Source organism: Notothenia coriiceps, unplaced genomic scaffold (genome assembly GCF_000735185.1).
Source record: "Notothenia coriiceps isolate Sejong01 unplaced genomic scaffold, NC01 NC01_scaffold00037250, whole genome shotgun sequence".
Classification (NCBI taxonomy): Eukaryota; Metazoa; Chordata; class Actinopteri; order Perciformes; family Nototheniidae; genus Notothenia; species Notothenia coriiceps.
The window spans coordinates 15,220,928-15,240,634 of NW_011369951.1; the positions used below are offsets into that span (position 1 = coordinate 15,220,928).

Here is a 19,707-nt window from a genome sequence, read left to right on the forward strand (position 1 = left end):
CTAGGGTACAATTAAAACAGTTTTGGCCTCGTGGTGGCGGCGTGTAATATGTTTCTCTCTGGTGATTTGTGGTTTATTATTGGATTTGATGTGGGTCTTGCTGAGCAAAGGGCCTGGGGGGTCTGCGGGGGGTTATTTCGTTTCGTGCAAAGTCTCACCGGAAATAACACCGGTCGGATTCCGTGTGGACACGTTATAGTACGACAGGATTAGTCCGTAGAACTATACCCGGTGTGGACACTAAATTGTATCCCAGATGCCTTTAACAGGAAGACGAAGTAGAGCGGTATGTCAAACGTCGTAACCCGAAGGTGTTCCGTGACAGGGCACCCAAAGGCGAACGAGATATCCGTGTCTTCAGCCAAACTAACGAAGCCCGAGCTACGTATTAGGACAAGACTCATCCTGGCCTAACTACAGACGTAGGTTATAAACTGCAAGCTTTAACCAAAATGAATCAAATTTGTAAAATAATAAAGTGTTATAAGCCTCGTTTTTTTTAAGTCTATGTACTAAAAGTTTCATTAATCAAATTACCGATTTTATTTAGCCACAGCTTTAAGTTTAGGAACTGTGGGAAGATAAAGATGTACATTTTCAGCCAAACCGCGGACGAGGTTTTAATATGCCTTCGTTGTCTCTGTCTTCAAAACTAAAATAGCTGTGGGCTTATATCCGTAACTTTTTATTAATGATACTTTTAGTACATAGACTTGAAAAAAAACCGGTATATGCAAATATTACAATAATAACTCCTAACTACTCTTCCGAGAGAATTTCAAACAGGAATTCACCAAGAATTGTAAAGAACCCCCCGGAGGCAGACCTAGTCCCGGAACATCTTAGGGAGATTGAAAAGTACGGGGGAAGCCGCGGGAGGGATTGTGGGAGTCCTATATTATGAAAGTTTTTCGTGATGTGAGAGCGCCACCACCCCCGATCGCAAATAGAATAGCCCTTTGAAAATCGTACCGACTTAGGTCAAACCAAGACTACGAGGCAGTAAAACTAACAGATCGACGGACGAGGTCTTGCGGGGATGAATAGAGAGAAATAAAATATCGGTGGGTTCCCGTGTTTAATGTGGAATAAGAGCTGAAAGAGTTACGGATGAGTTAGTTGATATACATGAAAGTGTCCCGACACAACAGGAACCCCGGAATTGTAATGACACTAACCGGATCACGAGTACCAGTATCTGAAGAAGTTGAGGACCTGACAGAGGAGAATGGGTTGACATATGTTCTCGAGATCGAGCTATTGTAACACGGTGTGGGAACTAGACACGATAGTGACCACTACATGCCAATTGTTTAGGTTGGTGAAACCGAACCGTACCCCAACGAACGACCTACAGTACGAGGGAGCAATCTAGGACCGTTTTTGCATGGTATTGGAAAGGCATTCTGGTTCCTGTATCTAGAGTATCAGTCAGAATTACAGACGGGAGCGAGAAGGGATAAGGTCCAGGGGTACGACGTGAGATCGTTAGTCTATGAATATACCAACACCGGTAGCGGGGGAAATCTACGACGACCGGTGTGGGAAAATCTCGCCGACGACCATGCAGAGGAAATCTCGACGACCGGTGCGCGGAAAAATCCTCGACGACACGACCGTGCGGGAAATCACGACCACGGTGCACGGAACAACTCCGCCCACAGCACCCTCCGCAACTTGGAGTGCCACTTACTGCTCTACTCTTCTCCTTTGTCCCGATGTACGTACTTCGTCTAACTGGAATAGTAATGGCCAGATTGAATACAACATCGACCCAATTTCTCCGGTCAATGACAGGAGAGTTTTGAAAGTGACAATGTTGTGAATCAAGTGGCCTGTGTTCATCGTCCATAACATACGCCTGCCCATACCATAACCCCACCACCACCATGGGCCACTCGATTCACAACATTACCCTAACCCTAACCCTAACCCTAATCCTAACCCTCACACCAGATACTGACTGGTTTTCGGACCCCACCAGACCCCCCCAATAAAGCAAAAATGCAAGTTTCAGAGTGGCCTTTTATTGTGGCCAGCCTAAGGCACACCTGTGCAATAATCATGCTGTCTAATCAGCATCTTGATATGCCACACCTGTGAGGTGGGATGGATTATCTCGGCAAAGGAGAAGTGCTCACTATCACAGATCTTTTCAGATTTGTGAACAATATTTGAGAGAAATGGTTATTTTGTATATGTAGAAAATGTTTTAGATCATTGAGTTCATCTCATGAAAAATGGGAGCAAAAACAAAAGTGTTGCGTTTATATTTTTGTTCAGTGTACATCAACCTCACAATAAAATGTGTGTATCTTTAAAATATGAACGTCACATTTCAAGATGGTCCAGAAATAACGCTCCCTTAGATATTGTAATATGGTTTGTTGAACTGGAGTTATTTATTGCAGCTAACCGCCTATGCGACTAACGACCCAAACATTGTTGTTTTTAATATTATTAAATGCCTCTTTTAATTGTATTATCCTCACACTTGAGAAAATGCCTTATCGTGGCTGTAGAACGGAACATGTAAATTAATGCCTGCATTTAAGGATGATGAATAGCGTAGTCAATGCTTTAGTGACAAGGAAATTATTTGTTTAAATATTAGATATGACGTTATCTGTGACTTCAGTGGAAATTAAGCTTATCCATTGCATTGCATTTGTTCAATAGGTTTGACAGCGACCAGCCAATCAGAATTGACCTTCTCGAGTTCTCCGATTGGCTGGTTTTGTGGCACATTTGTAACGCTGTGACAATTTGAGCGAGCGCAGGCAAAGCTGAGCGCGCACAGGCTGGAGATGTCGAGCGAGCGAGGGAGAGAGAGCGCGTGCAGCGGTCTGCTTGCACACGGAGCAGGAGTTTTGTGAGAGAAAATATATTTCTCTGTGCTCAAAAGTGCTCAAGTGCGCTCTCAATAGCATTTTCTATGCTCAACATGTTTCATTGCGTGCTCAGGATAGAGGCACAAATATAACGCCATATTGGACAGGGCCATGGACTTTATTGTCATACAAATATCCTGAAGGGTCCGTGGTGGTAGTAGGTAGGTTCCTGTTCATATGAGACTACAGTTATTTCGGATCACGCCCCTGTCGTTATGAGTATCAGATTTAAGGGTTCTGTACACACGCAAACCCCATGGCGTTTAAGCATGCGTTTGCTTTCGGATGAACATTTTACAGAGCTGAATTCCACCCAAATTGATATATTTCTTAGTATTAACAAGACTCCGGATATTTCTGCATCTGTGTTGTGGGAGACATTGAAAGCGTATATTAGAGGGCAAATTATTTCCTATGTAAGCCATGAGAGGAAACAGAAAAGGGAGAGATTAACTGAACTAACGAGGCGTATTGCTCAGCTGGATGACCTCTATTCCGTTTCACCAACTCCAGATGTGTATAAGGAACGCCTCGCTCTTCAATCGGAATTCAATACGTTTACCAGCTGCTGAACTTCTTCTTAAGACCAGAAGTAATTATTAAGAACAGGGTGACAAAGCTGGCCGATTACTGGCCCATCAATTACAACAGAATGTTGCCTCTCACCAGATTCCCAGAATCCAAACATCCTCGGATATCACGATCGATCTCCAAAGAATTAATGATGAGTTTAGAGACTATTATGCTTCGTTATACACATCTAAAACCGGTTCGGACACGCAGGATTTGGAAACAAATGTTGCCACCCTCGAAGTTCCTTTGGTACATCCTGATATGACTGAAGATTTGGAGAAGCCAGTAACTGCTGTTGAACTCTCCATTGCTATTACATTATATTTGGAGAGGGGGATACCAGGTGGCTGAACTACATCACCAAATAGTCAGAATAAGAGTAACCCAATACAATCAATTGTATTAGTTCTAAATTGCAAGCCTCTAAAACATAGGTGTAAATAGTACAGGTTTTATTGAAACTGGAACCTGAATTCAAAGTACAGTATATAGATCATCAAATAATTCTGTGAGAGGTTAAGTATATAGATACTAGAATATAATGTTAAATGTCAGGTTCCTCAGAAACGTTAGGGGAAACATTTTGACATTCTGCACAGCAGGTGCAGAACTCCGTACAGGGAAGGCCAACAGAGAGGCACTGGCACTTTCCACTCTCTCCACACTTTGCATCTTTGCAATACAAGTGAGTAATGTCTCTCACTTCTGTAGGTGCTGGGGGTTTTGTAATAGCACATTTCCACTGCAGCAGGGTAGCCCCGTTTAAGCGTCCTCGCTCAGGCCTCGGGCTGCCTCGCTGGCCGTCCGAGGCCGTGGCGCATTTCCATTACAGTTTAGGACCTGGGGTAGCAACGCAGTGTAGGCGGGGCATCTGTGCAGAGACATCCTGGAACGCTTTCACATGTTGTTGAAATGCATCCTCTGTTGGCGGCAGATCTTCCGAGGCTGCATCTGTTGTTGATGCAATTATGAACCTCAGTTCATCCAAGTTAGTGCACATCAGTCCAATTTCTTTTTTCCATATAGCAGAAGCGCCAATTCTCTTGCGACTGGCAAAGACTCTTCCAAGCTGGCAGAGAGTGCAAAATGGGCCAGATCTTTGAGCTCGCTGAGATGGGTCTTGAGAGGGTCTTGAGAGAAATCTTATTTGCAATAGAACTGTAAAAGATATTTCCATACAACTACTGGTTAGTGTTCAATAGCACCCTAGACAATTCAGTAATGGTATATTTTATAGGGATTTCTGTTTTTCTGATGAATGAGAGAAAAGTGATTGAGTCCTATGTTCCCATCACCAAAAGTACAATTTTCGTCTAAACTAAAGCTAAGTTTACAGGTATTTGTTTAGTTAAATAATTGTCTGACTATTTGGTGATGTAGGACAACCACCTGGTTCATACCTCAGCAAATCTGAAGAGGATAAGAGACGTCACTCTCAAGTTATGGGCTTTTTTGTCACCTTTCCCCCATTCGGCCTGGTCTAATTTGGCTCTTTTTCAGGGATATGGGTAGTTCTAGAACAACCCAAAAAAAATGTTTTCCCCCAAAATAAAATTTGACAACAATCAATTTCATTAATGGGAGACTCTAAAGATAAGAAAAATCATTGTTATCATTTGTTCTACCTCGGGTAGGGGTATCTCAAAATCTGAGGGCCCTTCCTGCTAGACTATTAATTAACACTTCACTTTCCTGACACAGTTCCACGAACATACATTCACTGTCTATTGTTATTTTTTTATATTCTTTGCGGAATTTGGCCGTGTGAAATGTCCTCTTGGGTTGCCGTACAGCCAATGCGTTACAGCCAATGCGTGACGTCATTAGTAAGCGTAACGGACCCCGTGCTAATCTGGTAGGCCGTGCAGATATGGTACCTACACCGGCTGTGTATTTTCAAATTCTACAACCTCGAGCTGGTTTCTCCAAAATTGCCTACCCCACCTTTAATCATAAAAAATAAACTTTTAGGACATTGAGCATTATCAACATAAAAACATACTAAACTAAGAATGAAGTGGTTGAAAAAAACATGAGCATTGTCAATGTTAGCATGCTGATGTTACAAATAGCACTGTGTAAGTAAATGTGGCCTCACAAAGCCGTTAGAAGACTTAGAATCCTCAGCTATTCTAACTACAAACCCCTAAATCAAATATGAAATGTTGTCTCTCCCTCTGCCTAAACAAACTATTTTCCTCTGTGTTCTTTGCGGAACATTACTCCTTTTTGCAGTACTGTTTCTTCAGTCTGTGATATCCTTTTCTCCTTTGTTCAATATTTGTTGATGTCTTGTATTGTATTGAAATAAACCAAATGTAAAGATTTATTGATTGGTTGGTTATTTTTTGTTGATGTGTCAGGGCTGGAAACGGCATGGACACTCCTGCTTCACGGTGACGAGCCATGAACAGAACTATGAGGATGCAGTGATGGGATATTACTGCAGGGCTCCTCTCCTTACTGTGGAAAACAGGTGGCTTATTGAGCAAATATTTTATTCTGTTTTATTTGTGGTAGCATTATTGACTCTCTCCTCACCTCTCATCTATTTTTGCTCATGCTGGCAGGTTTGAACAGGCGTTTGTCAACAGTTTGCTGAGTGAGAGTGGAACAAACAGCAGCAAGTATTACTGGATCGGCCTCTCGGACCAGGAGAAGGGGGGAGAGTACAGCTGGCTTCCTCTCAATGGCTCCTCGCTGCCTCTCACCTTCACAAATTGGAACAAACACCAGCCAGGTAAACACAGTATACTTTGATTGTGTTTAGTTGGGTGTTTGGTTTATTAGAAATCTCCACCCCTCCTCTCTTTTAAATCTTTTTCTTTTCATTTCCTTAGTCAGTACTGGCGGATGTGTTGCTATGTCAGGCGGCCCTGCTTTGGGTCACTGGGAAGTACACGACTGCAAGTCCCACAAGGCCTTGTCAGTGTGCAAGCAGAGCATCAGCAGCTACCACGATGTCCAGCTGCCAGAGCACCACATTGATGCCTATGCCCCCTGCCCTCCAGGGTGGGAATCACACGCTGGGATGCTCCACTGTTTTAAGGTTGGACCATCCTCATTTTCTCTCTGTGCTCCTCACTCTCCCAGAAACACACTTAAACACTGTAAGTGTTGGATTGGAATTCACATTCACACCAAAATATGTAATGTCCACAAGGTCTGCATCTTATTTTCATTATCGTTCTACTGTCTGTTATTTTGTAAAAATATATTAATAATCATCATTAAAAGTAAGTAAGAAAGCAGTCCAAATATATTTAAAATGTACTACTTCAGAATGATGAATTTGCTTTCAAGAAGCTCGACCTGAGCTTCTTTCAAAATGTGTATTCTAATTGATTGGCAAATACCTTAATCCACATGTTATTCAACTCTTTAGATGGGGATCAGGGCAGGTTTGTAAAGTGACAGTACTAACTTCAAAACTACTACAAAGATCAGCCCCAACTAATCATTTGAATTAAGAAAAGATGTCTATTATATACTTGCATGCATTTCCTTTGTATAATACTATGATGTAACTCGACAGTGTTACTGGTAGTGAGCTGTAATCCTGGGCTGAGAGTAAGTGTTGCTCTTCTAGGTGTTCCACGATGAGAAAGTGCTGATGAAGCGTTCCTGGGTGGAGGCGGACTTCTTCTGCCAGGCCCTCGGGGCGCAGCTGGCCAGTTTCCTCCACTATGAGGAGCAGGTGTTTGTTAAGCTGCTCCTCAGTACCATGTTTGAAGGGTTGGTACAGCCCTCTGGGCCTCGTCAGTGCAGGAATGTTTAGGATCTGATAAGTGCGTCAGTTGAAGTGTTGTCATTGCATTTTTTTTAGAGCAGCAGGTACAGAATTTGATTATTGGCTTTTAAAGATTACATTTGGTTTAGGTTTTTTTTCAAATCTGACCGAGGATTAATTTTATACAGGACACCTCCAGTTAAAAACAGTTATTAGATCATATAATTCAACCAAGTAAGTGTTAGGTTTGATGATTAATACTGTTATCTAACCAGAAAGGACAGATCAAAAGCATTATTTGGCCACATGGTATCAGTGTGTGATAGGACACAATGAGGAAGCATATACATATACATTTATTTTTATAATACTTTAATTGGATTTGCCCAAAATATAGCATTTTTTTCTTTTTATTTCCTGTGTGAAATTATTCACCATAATTCTAATTAAAATTGAAAGACTATTAACATTATTTTAAAGTGATGAGAGATATTGCTTTGTCTGCCCACCTCCTGTGTGTTTCAGGATATAATCGAAATCGAAATCAAAATGACATGGCATGAATTGAATTAGCAGCAATTATCAAAGCCAAAATATTAAAATATTAAAATACTGTCTATGATAAACTTATGTTGCAGTGTTTTTGTTCTGCTCCTCTCTTTTTAGAACAGAGGGTCGCTGGTTCTGGGTGGGCTTTAATAAGAGAGACCCTGAACATCCCGGAGCCTGGGAGTGGTCTGATGGTTCTCCTGTAAGTACACAGAGATGTTCAAAAACAAACCACACACTAATTAGCAGAGAATGCATGCCATATGGTTTTGTCTTGTGTGTTTCGGTGCAGGTGGAGACGTCCTTCATAGAGGATAAGAACGATGAGGATGACCGGAGGGACTGTGCTGTGTACAGCGACCTGACCAACGCTCTAATGCCGCAGCCCTGTGAGGCCAAACACGAGTGGATCTGCAAGATGTCCAGGGGTAAAAACTGTCACACTTGCATCATTTAGCATTATCCTGGTAATCAAAACAGCACCCGTCACTGCCATCTTTACCAAAAGGTTGGGTGGCCATGCTTGAAGCCGGAGCAGCAATGTTTTTATTAATTTATTTAGAACTTTTGAATTTTTAAAATTAAATTAACTAATTTCTTTTGCAGGGGATAAACTGATGAAACCCTATTGGTACAATGAGCGTAAGTATAATTTAAATGTAATTAATTACTTCTGGCAACTACAAGCTTTATGAACAATGACACTTTAGTTCTGTCAACACAAAGTGGAATGACATTATTAGATGTCATGTTTATATAAATGTATTCAGTCATTTTATATCTGTCAATATATCTACGCTTCATTACTTGTAATGTGTAAGGTATTAAAGTGGTCTGCGCTGCTGCCCCTCAGAGAGCGAGCCCTGGGTCTTTTACCATGGAGCGGAGTACCTGCTGGCGAAGCAGCCCTTTGACTGGGACTCCGTGTCTCTGGCCTGTCAGATGATGGGAGCCTACCTGCTGTCCGTGCACTCCAGAGAGGAGCTGCACTTCGTCAAGGAGCGTCTGCACAGGGTCTGTCACTGCCACCCCTGCTCATGCATAATTTCAGTATTGCCATGTAGTAAATTGATTTGAAGATCAAATCTATTTTATAATCACTTTGAGATGGAAGCATACTGTGATGATAATTTCTACTTTACTGAAATCTTCTTTTTTACATTGTATTTACCACCAACTAAACATGCATATACCTTTTTGTCACCATCCCCTTTTAAAAACGGTATACTGTATATATTTGTAGTATAATTAGGTTGGTTAAAGTGACACCATTTTTACAACATAATCAAGAAAATGCATTTAACCTTTACTTTTTCCCCGTACAAATATCCCACCATCTAATTGCTGTGACCAAAATGATGCCAAGGGCAGTGGGACATAAAGACTTTGTGTTCTTGGTTTTCAGTGAGCACAGGAGTACACTTGCCAAAGCAATGCACTTAACTATAGAGGCTTCTCCATTGAATGGCCAAATGAATGGCTATCCTAACAGTTCACACACAGTGAAAAATAAACACGTGCAAGAACAAGCGTGAACACAATTGACACACTCATACAAACTCGAGTGTTTGCAGACTGAGCTAAAATGTACCTCATGTGCTGACACATTCATGCTCGAGTGCTCCCACACACAGGGAGTAAGAAAAAGGCTGTTTTTTCAGCTGCAGCCTTTCGGACCAGATTAAAGAAGCCTCTTGTGGTGTTGAGGCTTGTGAGGGGATAAAAGAACAAAACAAGGCGATGAAAGAGGCAAGGCACGGGCAAAGGAGAGCGCCTGAATGGCTGCTCATGTTAAGAGAGGCTCTGAAAAGCTGGTCTTCCGGCCTAGTGAGGACTGGATAGGAAGGGAGGGTAAAAGTCAAGTACGTTTTTTTTTCATCTTTGTTCCTTTTACTGTTTTTCCTCAGCTCTCCCTGGGCCCGACAGAGTGGTGGATCGGCCTGTCCACTGGGCAGCCTGGAGAGGGGGCCAGGTGGGTTTTGTTTGGACTTTGTTAAACTCTTCTGGTTGCTGCCATTGATTCTATTTGAGCTGTCTACACTTTGTTCAACATGTCGAGTACACATTGATGTAGTTACAACCCAGAGACCTGGATCAGAACAACATTTTTTGCAGCACTTCTTGAATACCGTTTCGAATGGCGGCAGCACTTACAAATTGAAGAGGTCATTCACGGCTTTCGATGCTCATGCACGGTTAAGCAGGTAGTGTTTTGAGCAGGGAAACATGCCAAAATGAGCAAGAGGAAATTATCTCATGTTGCATATTGGCCACATCACCTATGGTCATGAAGGATGGGTCATGACCGAAAGAACGAGATCGTGGGTACAAGCGGCCGAGATGGATTTTCTCCGCAGGGTGGCTGGTGTCTCCCTTAGGGATAAGGGGAGAAGTTCGGTCATCCGGGAGGGACTCGGAGTTGAACCGCTCCTCCTTCGCGTCGAAAGGAGCAAGTTGAGGTGGTTCGGGCACCTAGTTAGGATGCCACCTGGGCGCCTCCCTAGGGAGGTGTTCCAGGCACGTCCAGCTGGGAAGAGACCAAGGGTTAGACCTAGGACCAGGTGGAGGGATTATATCTCTTCGCTGGCCTGGGAGCGCCTTGGGATCCCCCAGTCAGAGCTGGTTGATGTGGCCAGGGAAAGGAACGTTTGGGGCTCTCTGCTGGAACTGCTACCTCCGCGACCCGACCACGGATAAGCGGGAGAAGATGGAGATCCATATTGGCAATTTGGTAAAATGTGCCCTCAGAGAACGCAAAGAAACGCCAACTGAAGAGCAAATTGTTTAAACTAACTTGAACTGAATACATGTAATAAGAAATAGAGCCCAGCTACAAAAGAAAATGGGCTTACAGGTGTTGCTTGACAAAGAAGTATAACAAAATTACCTAATGCAAAAAAATAAATACCAATGACCCTAAACTGAATTGCTACCCATTTAGAGCCTTGTGTGGCAAGTTCAATAAAACCAGTGTGTTTGTTTGCAGGTGGAGCGACAAGACAGAGGTAGACTTTGAGAACTGGGCAGACAGGGGAGCCGGTGGGGGCGCAAGCAACAGGATGTGTGTCACCATGTCCTCTTCAACAGGTAAGCACATGCACATTCAAAACTTCAAATGGTGCATGTTACTTGCACATACTATAATGTGTTTGTCCTGGTACGTTACAGGGAAGTGGTTGGAGAGTAAATGCAGCGGTATCAACGGCTACGTCTGCAAGAGAAAGACTGTGTCTGTGGTGGAGACTCCCAGGGAGCCGCACTACATCGGAGGATGTCCAGAGAAATGGCTTTACTTTGGACACAAGGTACAGAAACATACTTGGACACACACTCTGTTGAAACACACATCAGATAAACACACATCAGATAAACGCATTTGTTAGTTTATTTGTTCTGTAATTCTCCTGTGGCTAAGAGGCTAAGTTTGTCTTGTTCTCTCCCAAAAGTCAGTTCTTGAACTTTCTCTTCTCTAAATTCCCAGCTGCCTCTTGGGCTGAAGCAGGATGTTTGTGTTGACATTCACTGTTCTTGAGATAGTTAGGTTGACAATAAGGATAACCCCCTGCTGATAATGCTTAAGCCAACCTCGATTTAAAAAAAATCAATTACTTAAATGTGGATAAAACAAGAATCCCCATACATACCTTAACTGTGTATTTTGTTCACGGTTGACAACTCAAACCTCTATGCTTTAAATGGAACAATTTCTAACAGGTTTAAATATCAGTGGCTTTTTAAGCTCAACATCATTGGATTTGAATAGTGAAGATGGTAATGCTTTGTGTTAAGTTACATTATTTACCTCAACATGTAATCAGAAGCGCAGCTCTTGCTTCATCTCTTCTCGTCCTAAAAGCAGTCTCACACTGTTCATGTTTCACCAGTATAGTGAAATGACATAACTCTCTGTCTATCCTAGAAAAACAATCTGCTTAGTTTTTTTCAAACTTTGAATCCTGACCTCTCCAAACAAGTCCTGGTGGTCATAAGATAGTCATTTTTTTGTGATATTCATGTTTTGTGTGGGATGAATATGTGTTTTTGTGTTGGCAGTGTCTCCTGCTTCACATCATTGACAGCCCAAAGGAGGGAAAGAGCTGGAAGGATGCCCGGTCCATCTGTTCTTCCTTCGATGGTTCGTTGGTGGCTATCGAAGACGAGATTGAACAAGGTAAAGTGGGCTGCACAACCATCCAATGAAGAGCGGCTAATTTCACATAAAAAACACATCACTTTGTTTTTGTCTTTCTCTCTAGCAATGTTGGTAGGAAAATAGAAAGGAATACTGCTCTGTTTTTTGGTTTTTTAGTTATTGTTGTCATGCCGTCATTTCTGCAGCATACATCACCATGTTGCTCCAGGGAAGCTCTGTAGGTGTGTGGATTGGTCTGCGGGATGAGGACACCATGAAATGGACCAATGGGAAAACAGTCAGTTACACCAACTGGTCTCCAATTGAACCAAAGAGCTACCTCACTGTAAGCTTCTGAGAACACTGCTTAATGTAGTCTTGATCTTTGGACTCAAATGTGTGTTTGTATACAAAAGAAAATGCATCACTGATATTAGAGAAGCCATTGTTTACAGAATAATTAAGACTAAATTCCCTGTGACACAAGAATCAAGCATGGTTAAACATAACATTTGTTTATCATTTTGTTAAGCAATATCAACTTTGTTTCTGATAAACCATGTTTTTTCTGTCAGTTTGATATAAAAGATAGCTTAAAGTCATGTGGCACTAGTAAGTGCTCTAAGTCAGGGGTTCCCAAAGTGGGGGTCGCGAGATGATTACAAAATAAAAATGTAAAAGTAAAACAAACAAAAAAAAAAAAAATTGATTAATTTTTTTTATAATTTTTTTTTGGAAATTATTATTAATAATAACGTTTGCATAGACATTTCTTTCTTAGACAATCCACTAGCACAGTGTTTCTCAAACTTTTTATTTTTTTCTTCTAGTATTCACTTTGCTACACTTGCATAAAAAGGAACTGGGAAAAGTTGGAATTCATCCAAGTCAAATAAATAAAATAAAATTGTTGACCTGTATCGGGTGACAATATAATGTGATCAAATGTGTAACCACCATTTGACCTGTGCAAACACACAAGTATTTGGGAGAAAAAGCAGTGTAAATGAAAAGAGTCCTGTGTCATAATTGTGCTTTTGTATATGGTTTTGCATGTGTTCTTGTGTATTGATATGTGCTTTGTGAACACCAGGAAAATGAGTGGCTCAGCGGATTTACTGATGAGCCGTTGTGCACTGTGCTGTCGAACAATCACAACTTTCACCTGACAGGGAAGTGGTACGATGAGAAGTGCAGTGAGAGCGGGTACGGCTTTATTTGTCAGAAATCTCAAGGTAAGAATCCCTCAGTGTCTTTCTCTTTGGTTTTATGCTGTCACGGTCTGTCTTTCATTGCCTCTCTGACTGCTTTTTAGCATGTCTGTCTTTGTCTTTTACTGTCAGACCACTCTAAGATTTCTCTCTCATGCACTTCTCTTATGAATTATTCTCTATCATTTCTAAATAAATTCTTGGTGTTTTTGTTCCTGACAGTTATGAGTAACTTATCAGCAAATCTTTTTTTTTGTTGCTGATCTCCAGTGGTTTAACTTCTCCCCTTTTCACAGTGATTTGCAAGTGTATTGTGATATAACTTTAATCGAGCAAGTTGATGGCTCTGATTAAATAAATAGTTTGACAATTTGTGAAAATTCACTATAAACTATTATTTTTCTTGCCAAAAGTTAGTTGTTAAGTTCAACACCACTCTTATATCTGTCAGGAAAATGAAATGTGAAAACAAAAATACATAAGTTTAACTGTTTCTTAGGAATTTCTTGTTGCCTCATAAGAGCAACCGGATTTAAGGCTTAAGGGCAAAAATTAGAAAAGGAGTATATTTCTTTTGACATTTTAAAATAAATCTAATGCTATTAGTTTGATTTAGTAACAAAACATCTACTTAATTCTCACTTTTTCTAGCTTCCTCTCGAATGCAAATACGTTTTCCTTCTCTCATTTCCAAATACTTATGCCTTTACAATCTTTCTTACTCCTCATCTATAAGAGTAGTAAGTGACAGCTAATCAGTCATTGTGTTAATTGTGTACTTTCCCAAATATTAACACCTTAAAGTAATCACTCTACCTTCCTTCCCACACGCCTTTAGTTTTGTTCTTTTTTTTCTTGTTGCAGATACATCCAAACCCCCCACCCATTCCTATCTTCACCCTCTCCCTGACAATATTGAGTACAGCAGCCGCAGCTACAAAGTTGTGTCCGGCAACATGAGCTGGTACGACGCGATGCATATGTGCATAGAGAAAGATTCTGACCTAGTGAGCGTTACAGATGCCTACCACCAGGCTTTCCTTACTGTCCTTGTCAATAGATTGGCAGTCCCCCACTGGATTGGACTATATAGTCAAGACGTATGTATCCTCTTTATGTACTATATACTCCTGCACTGTGTGTGTCTGCTGTATGTGTGAATTGGAGAGGTGGCATTGTGTGTGTTTGACTTCCTTTTATACAGTTCATCTTTTAAGGAAATCTTTTTTGGGGGAAATACACTTTTGAAGTTCAGTATTAGATAAGAAGATTGATGGCACTCTCATGTCTGTAATATAGCTACAGCTAGCTTAGCATAACGATTGGAAAAGGGGGAGACTACTAGCCTTGCTGACATTTTCTAACGTAAACAACACATTGTAGTTCACAGGGAGGTGTGTGCCACACTTTAGCTGTAATTACTTTCTTATTCTCACGGTCATGTGGACAAAAAGACTCCCAGCTAGCCGTTTTGTCTTGCTGTAAGTGTTTATGTTATGTTATGCTAAGCTAATCATCTACTAGTTGTAGTTTAATATTTAACAGGCAGACATGAGCATGTTTTTTATATTTTCATCAAGAAAGCACACAAACATATTTCCCTAAACTAATACTGCAACATTAGCATGAATTGTTGAAATTTGTAGTTATTACTTTGAATGTGCTTTCTTCCTCGCCAAAAGCATGTTGTTTTTTAAGAAAAAGATACACACAGAAAGCTTACAGTAAGACCAAAAAAGCTTGACATTTTATCCTAATATGTGAAGACATTTTACGATAATGTTAGTTAAAAAGTATACAAGGTCCTAAAAGATTATGACACCTAATGTTAACTTTGTGCTCCAGTTTTATTTGTATTACATAGAAGCCCGCCAATAGATAGTAACAGTTGTCTCACATGCCTCAGGGGTCTCTCCTGGCCTTTTGCCCATGAAGAGGTATGCCACTGGCAGGCATTTGGTTTCCCAGCAGACATTCAGAGTGTTAACATTTGGATTCAAGTATCGCTGAGCCCCCGTGGAATGTCTTAGTCATGGAGAGAAATGAACATGGGAAGTGAGGGAGAAGATTCCCCTCTCTGCTTCTCTCTTCCTTTTTTAAATTACGCCTTGATCTTCTTCTATGTCTGTCTAATGAACCAATCATCTTACTCTTTTCCCTTTTATCGCACTTAATAATAAAGTAACCATGCTATATTAACACTAACAAACATCTGTGGTATTGTTATCATAGTTTAGTGACATCATAGTCATTTGTTACATTGTAATATTTGTTAGATTTTGTAAGATGTTAAAATATTTCAATTTTACAGTTTGTGATGCCGCTATTAAAATTAGAAGAAAAACTATTTAAAATACAGTATTTCAGCAAGCACAATCAGGAACCAACAATTGTGAGTGGGTGGGAAGATTTCTTTATGCTTAAATACAACTTAGTAAAAATACATAGGGAAACTATAAAATACATCAAAAAGTGCCACTTAGTGTTCATACATACCACAGCATGTGCAGGTATTTTACAGTACAATACAAATAATAACCTAAAGTAAGCATAGTTGCACAATATTTAATACAGCAAATACAGTCAGAGGTCCGTGTGGAATAACTTTTGAGTTTTAAAGTGCCACCACAAGTGTAACTTTTTCACTGACGACTCCCTTACAGAGTGGCATCAATTATCAGTGGTCAGATGGCAGCGACACAGTGTACACACACTGGGACGTGGACGAAGACGATGACGACTTTGTGACGGGAGAGTGTGTGTACATGGACGTGACCGGAGGCTGGCGCAGAGCTGACTGTGAAACTCCGCTACCAGGAGCCCTGTGTCATGTTCCCCCACCAAGTCAGTGCATCTTCAATGAAAATCTGATCGCTTGACACTGCACCTCTTCAGCTGCTGAGTTTCTGTCTTTCAGAGTGTGTGAAACCATTTTTCTTGCTTTCTAACAGGCAGTAAACCATTTATCTCATATGAGTTGGAGTGCCCCTCAACATGGGTGAAATTCGGACATGGCTGTTACAGCTTCGAGCCTGTGGTGCAGAAACTCACATTTGAAGAGTCAAGAGAGCACTGCAGGCAGAAAGGTAAGGATTTATGGGGTGTGCATTTTCTGTAATCCTCATCTTCGTAGAAATTGGTAGACAATATTATGATTGAAAAAGTGGAAAATATATTAAGTCAGTATAATCTGCAGGATGGTATACATACTCCCCCTAGAGGTCAAATACAGGAGCTTATCTGAAGGGTTTAAAAAACTGTGGTTTAGTGTAATTGTCACTGTCACTTAGTGGAAATATACATGTGTATATGGTCAAATCCTGCTTTAGACTTTATCCTCTATACCAGAGTTTCATTTTAAAGCGGGAAGAAGGACTTCCAAGTGCAGCTAAATGAAAATCTTTGTGAAAAATAAAAATAAATACTACATTCATTATTACATTACCTATCAAAATATGCTCACATAGACAATGTCAAATGTCTGATTTGGTAAAGAAAAGGAATAGTTAGACTTTGTTGAGAGTTTCCCAAAATGTCAAACTGTTTATTTCAACTGCACAGTAGTTGTGAGTTTTGTGCTTCTGTCTTTCTAGTAAACACCTCGGATGTCCTGACCATCGAGAGTGAGACGGAGAATCGTTTTGTTCTGGAGCAGCTGTGGACGTCGGGGTTCCTCCACCACACCGTGTGGTTGGGGATGTACTTTAACATCGACAGTAAGAATCTATAACTCTCGTACCCATCAAGTGATCACATCCCCCAAAATCCCATTTAATTATTTGTTGCCTCTGCTTTTAGCTGATTCTATGGCCTGGGTAGACGGGTCACCCATAGACTACACCAACTGGCTCAACCAGGCCCCGGACCCCAAGCTGCTGACCGCTGACGCCTGTGTCACTACCAGGGTGGTGGATGGAGTGTGGCACCTGTCCCAGTGCAACGAGAGGCTCGGCTTTGTATGCAAAACCACCTCAGGTAGCTTCATACGGAATCTGAAAGAATATTTGTTGCCCTTTATTAAACTTGTACAACATATTGGAATATTTGATGAATTGCTTATGTCGCTGTAGATCTCCAAATTGATTATAGAGTCATATGTCATTGTTTTTTGACTATATGGTACCACTGAGACAAAGTGGACAGTGCAAATAAAAAAAAAAAAAAACAATTACCATTCCAGAAAGGCCCGGAAGATATTTCAACAATGCCACTCATTTTGCAACTGTATGCACAAAGATGTGTAAGGTTCATTACCTTTTTAGAGCTTTAGATTTCAGTTTAACAGTCTGAAAACCAAGTCTGTGCTTGTCACAGAAAGATACGATCTATAATATGGCTATGTATGCCAAGTTTCAGTTTCACAGTTGCACACACATTCAAGTTTGACAACATAGCTGGAAATACGAATTGGCATAGTAAGGTTGTTTTTAAAAAAAACAGATTTTAATTGTGCTTGCACCATTTTCTTTTTTAACAAACTCACACTTGATTGAGTCGATTTTCATCTGTGCTCAGACCTTTTGATCTGATTGCTCAAGTTGATACATTATAAGAAAAATTGAACTTCACTGTATGTGTTCTTTGCAGATATAATTACCGAGGTGGAAGTGGAACCGCTGAATGGTAAGTGCACTTCAATGTGAACATATTACACTCTGGCTCGGGGCCATGAGCATTTAGTTTCACATTGTGGGGCTGTGCTCAGTAGAAGCTCAGTGAGGATACAGTCTGATATAATGTGCAAATTCATTGTTAACATAATCTGTTATAAAATGTGATGCATTTTACAAATATACAGTGGTGTAATTTACTAAAGTACAGTATATATTTGTGCAACATTAACAGGGAACATTTTGCTTCACAATGACTTCTTTTACTTTTGATGAATAAAGGATCTGAATACTTTTTCCACCACTGCCAAGTGTAGTTCCAATAGACTACATTTGAAAACAATAATATGACTTCACATAAGCTCTCATGTTGTGTGTTTTAGGTTTACACCATGGTGTCGTCCCCGCTGCGGTGCTAGTGGCTGTTCTAATCTTTGCCCTGCTGGCAGGAGCGATGTGGTTTGTGTACAAGAGGAGCGCTTCACGTTTTCACAGGCTTCCTACACTCGGCAGCGCTTATTACAGACAAACCAGCTCACAGGCCACAGAGTCGGATGGAAATGTGCTTATTACAGACCTGGAGGCTCCCTCGGGAGAATAGCACTCAATGATTTCCTTTAGGTCTCTGTCCGTCTCTCACAATTTCACCATCAGGTATGAATGCCACATGACTCTGTATAGCTGTGAATCCTCAGGACAGTGGTGACATGTTGACTTTTCCTTCTGTAATTAGAAAATGTGCTTGAAGGAACCACAGTTGGTCTCAGCAGTTTGCAATTATTCAAAACGTTTAAATGAGACAAACCTATGAGAAGATTTTGGTTGTTTGACACTGAAGAGCCAACATTGAAATGTCAAGACTAACAAAGTTCACATGAGTGAGTGTGTTGAAGAAGGGATGTTTGAGAGCTTAAAAAATGTTAGAAGAGGTACTGAACACTTGTTCTATGCTTGTTATAATTCAATTGTATAAGAATTTAAATAAGTTACAATTGGTAAAAACGGTATAAAGGAAAATGATGATTTGAATAATGCAGAAAGGTTTTCTCAACAAGGTTCAAACAGGTACTGTAAAAGAAAATATTGGTTTACTTGCCAAATGTATTTATTGGCATAAATAAGAGACAGATTGATGCCAAAATAGAAATTACAGTCATATTTGTGATACAATTTTGTGTATCTTGTTTAGAATTCAGGAGTTGTTGGAGCTGCGCACTTGGTACAGCAATGTTGTCAGTATTACTTTTGTATTTTATTTTTTTAAGTAACCATGCTGTATATAGATAAAAAAAGTGTCCTTTTATATGTTAAAGACTAACAGAAAATGTGTATGGCATAACTGATGATTGGATTTGTTCTCATTTTCCCTTTTGTCTTCTGATGCAAAATGTAATTTATATTTGCACAATTTTCTTTGTGTTTTAATAAATCTAAGTTAGGCCTAAGAGTTCATGTGTCATCACTATGTGCATAACAGAGAATGAGGAGGAATACAGGAAATCTTCATTGAATTCATTTCCCATTTTCAGACCATAAAACGACTTCACTTTTTTACTCCAATAGGACTGCAGAATGTCTACAAAGTAAAACCTGAAAAGGGGCCATTTCGTCCTAGAACATCCTTATTCCTTATTACTAAATAACAGATATGAAATCACTAAGGATATTGAACTATGTAGCCTACTATAGCTCTTAGGCTTTGCCGGGTCAATTTTTTTGCAGTTTTAGTAATTTGCTAACAACTTAGGCCACTCGTCGTTAATGGAGATGGTAAACCTAATACCGCCTTGCTTTTACTGTTTTACCATCATCACTATAAAGTCGAATATCAATTCTGATATAAGAGACACTGAAAAAACATTTATGTGAACAAAAACTATAATATATACTTAAAACAAGACTGCTTTTTGGACTTCTATGTTCAGTTTAAGCAGCTCCATTTAATAAGATATCTTTTCTTCTTGAATATTATCCTTAGTGCTTCATCTTCACATTGCAGTGACTTGGCCTA

At 40.3% G+C, this 19,707-nt stretch overlaps 1 protein-coding gene across 1 annotated transcript in view; it reads left to right on the forward strand.

The window, feature by feature from the left end:
• pla2r1 (phospholipase A2 receptor 1) overlaps positions 1–19,141 on the forward strand; it is a 24,720-nt gene extending 5,579 nt beyond the window's left edge. The window contains exons 10-30 of the mRNA XM_010796469.1: positions 5,828–5,940; positions 6,035–6,204; positions 6,305–6,513; positions 7,054–7,199; positions 7,861–7,945; positions 8,036–8,171; positions 8,350–8,385; positions 8,597–8,757; positions 9,651–9,715; positions 10,730–10,830; positions 10,912–11,048; positions 11,797–11,914; positions 12,082–12,221; positions 12,969–13,110; positions 13,951–14,186; positions 15,750–15,930; positions 16,038–16,172; positions 16,680–16,802; positions 16,885–17,061; positions 17,674–17,709; positions 18,080–19,141. Coding sequence (XP_010794771.1) covers positions 5,828–5,940; positions 6,035–6,204; positions 6,305–6,513; positions 7,054–7,199; positions 7,861–7,945; positions 8,036–8,171; positions 8,350–8,385; positions 8,597–8,757; positions 9,651–9,715; positions 10,730–10,830; positions 10,912–11,048; positions 11,797–11,914; positions 12,082–12,221; positions 12,969–13,110; positions 13,951–14,186; positions 15,750–15,930; positions 16,038–16,172; positions 16,680–16,802; positions 16,885–17,061; positions 17,674–17,709; positions 18,080–18,297 — 2,865 coding nt within the window. The 3' untranslated portion in view covers positions 18,298–19,141. The remainder of the gene's footprint in view (positions 1–5,827; positions 5,941–6,034; positions 6,205–6,304; positions 6,514–7,053; positions 7,200–7,860; positions 7,946–8,035; positions 8,172–8,349; positions 8,386–8,596; positions 8,758–9,650; positions 9,716–10,729; positions 10,831–10,911; positions 11,049–11,796; positions 11,915–12,081; positions 12,222–12,968; positions 13,111–13,950; positions 14,187–15,749; positions 15,931–16,037; positions 16,173–16,679; positions 16,803–16,884; positions 17,062–17,673; positions 17,710–18,079) is intronic.
• Positions 19,142–19,707: the final 566 nt, after the last annotated feature.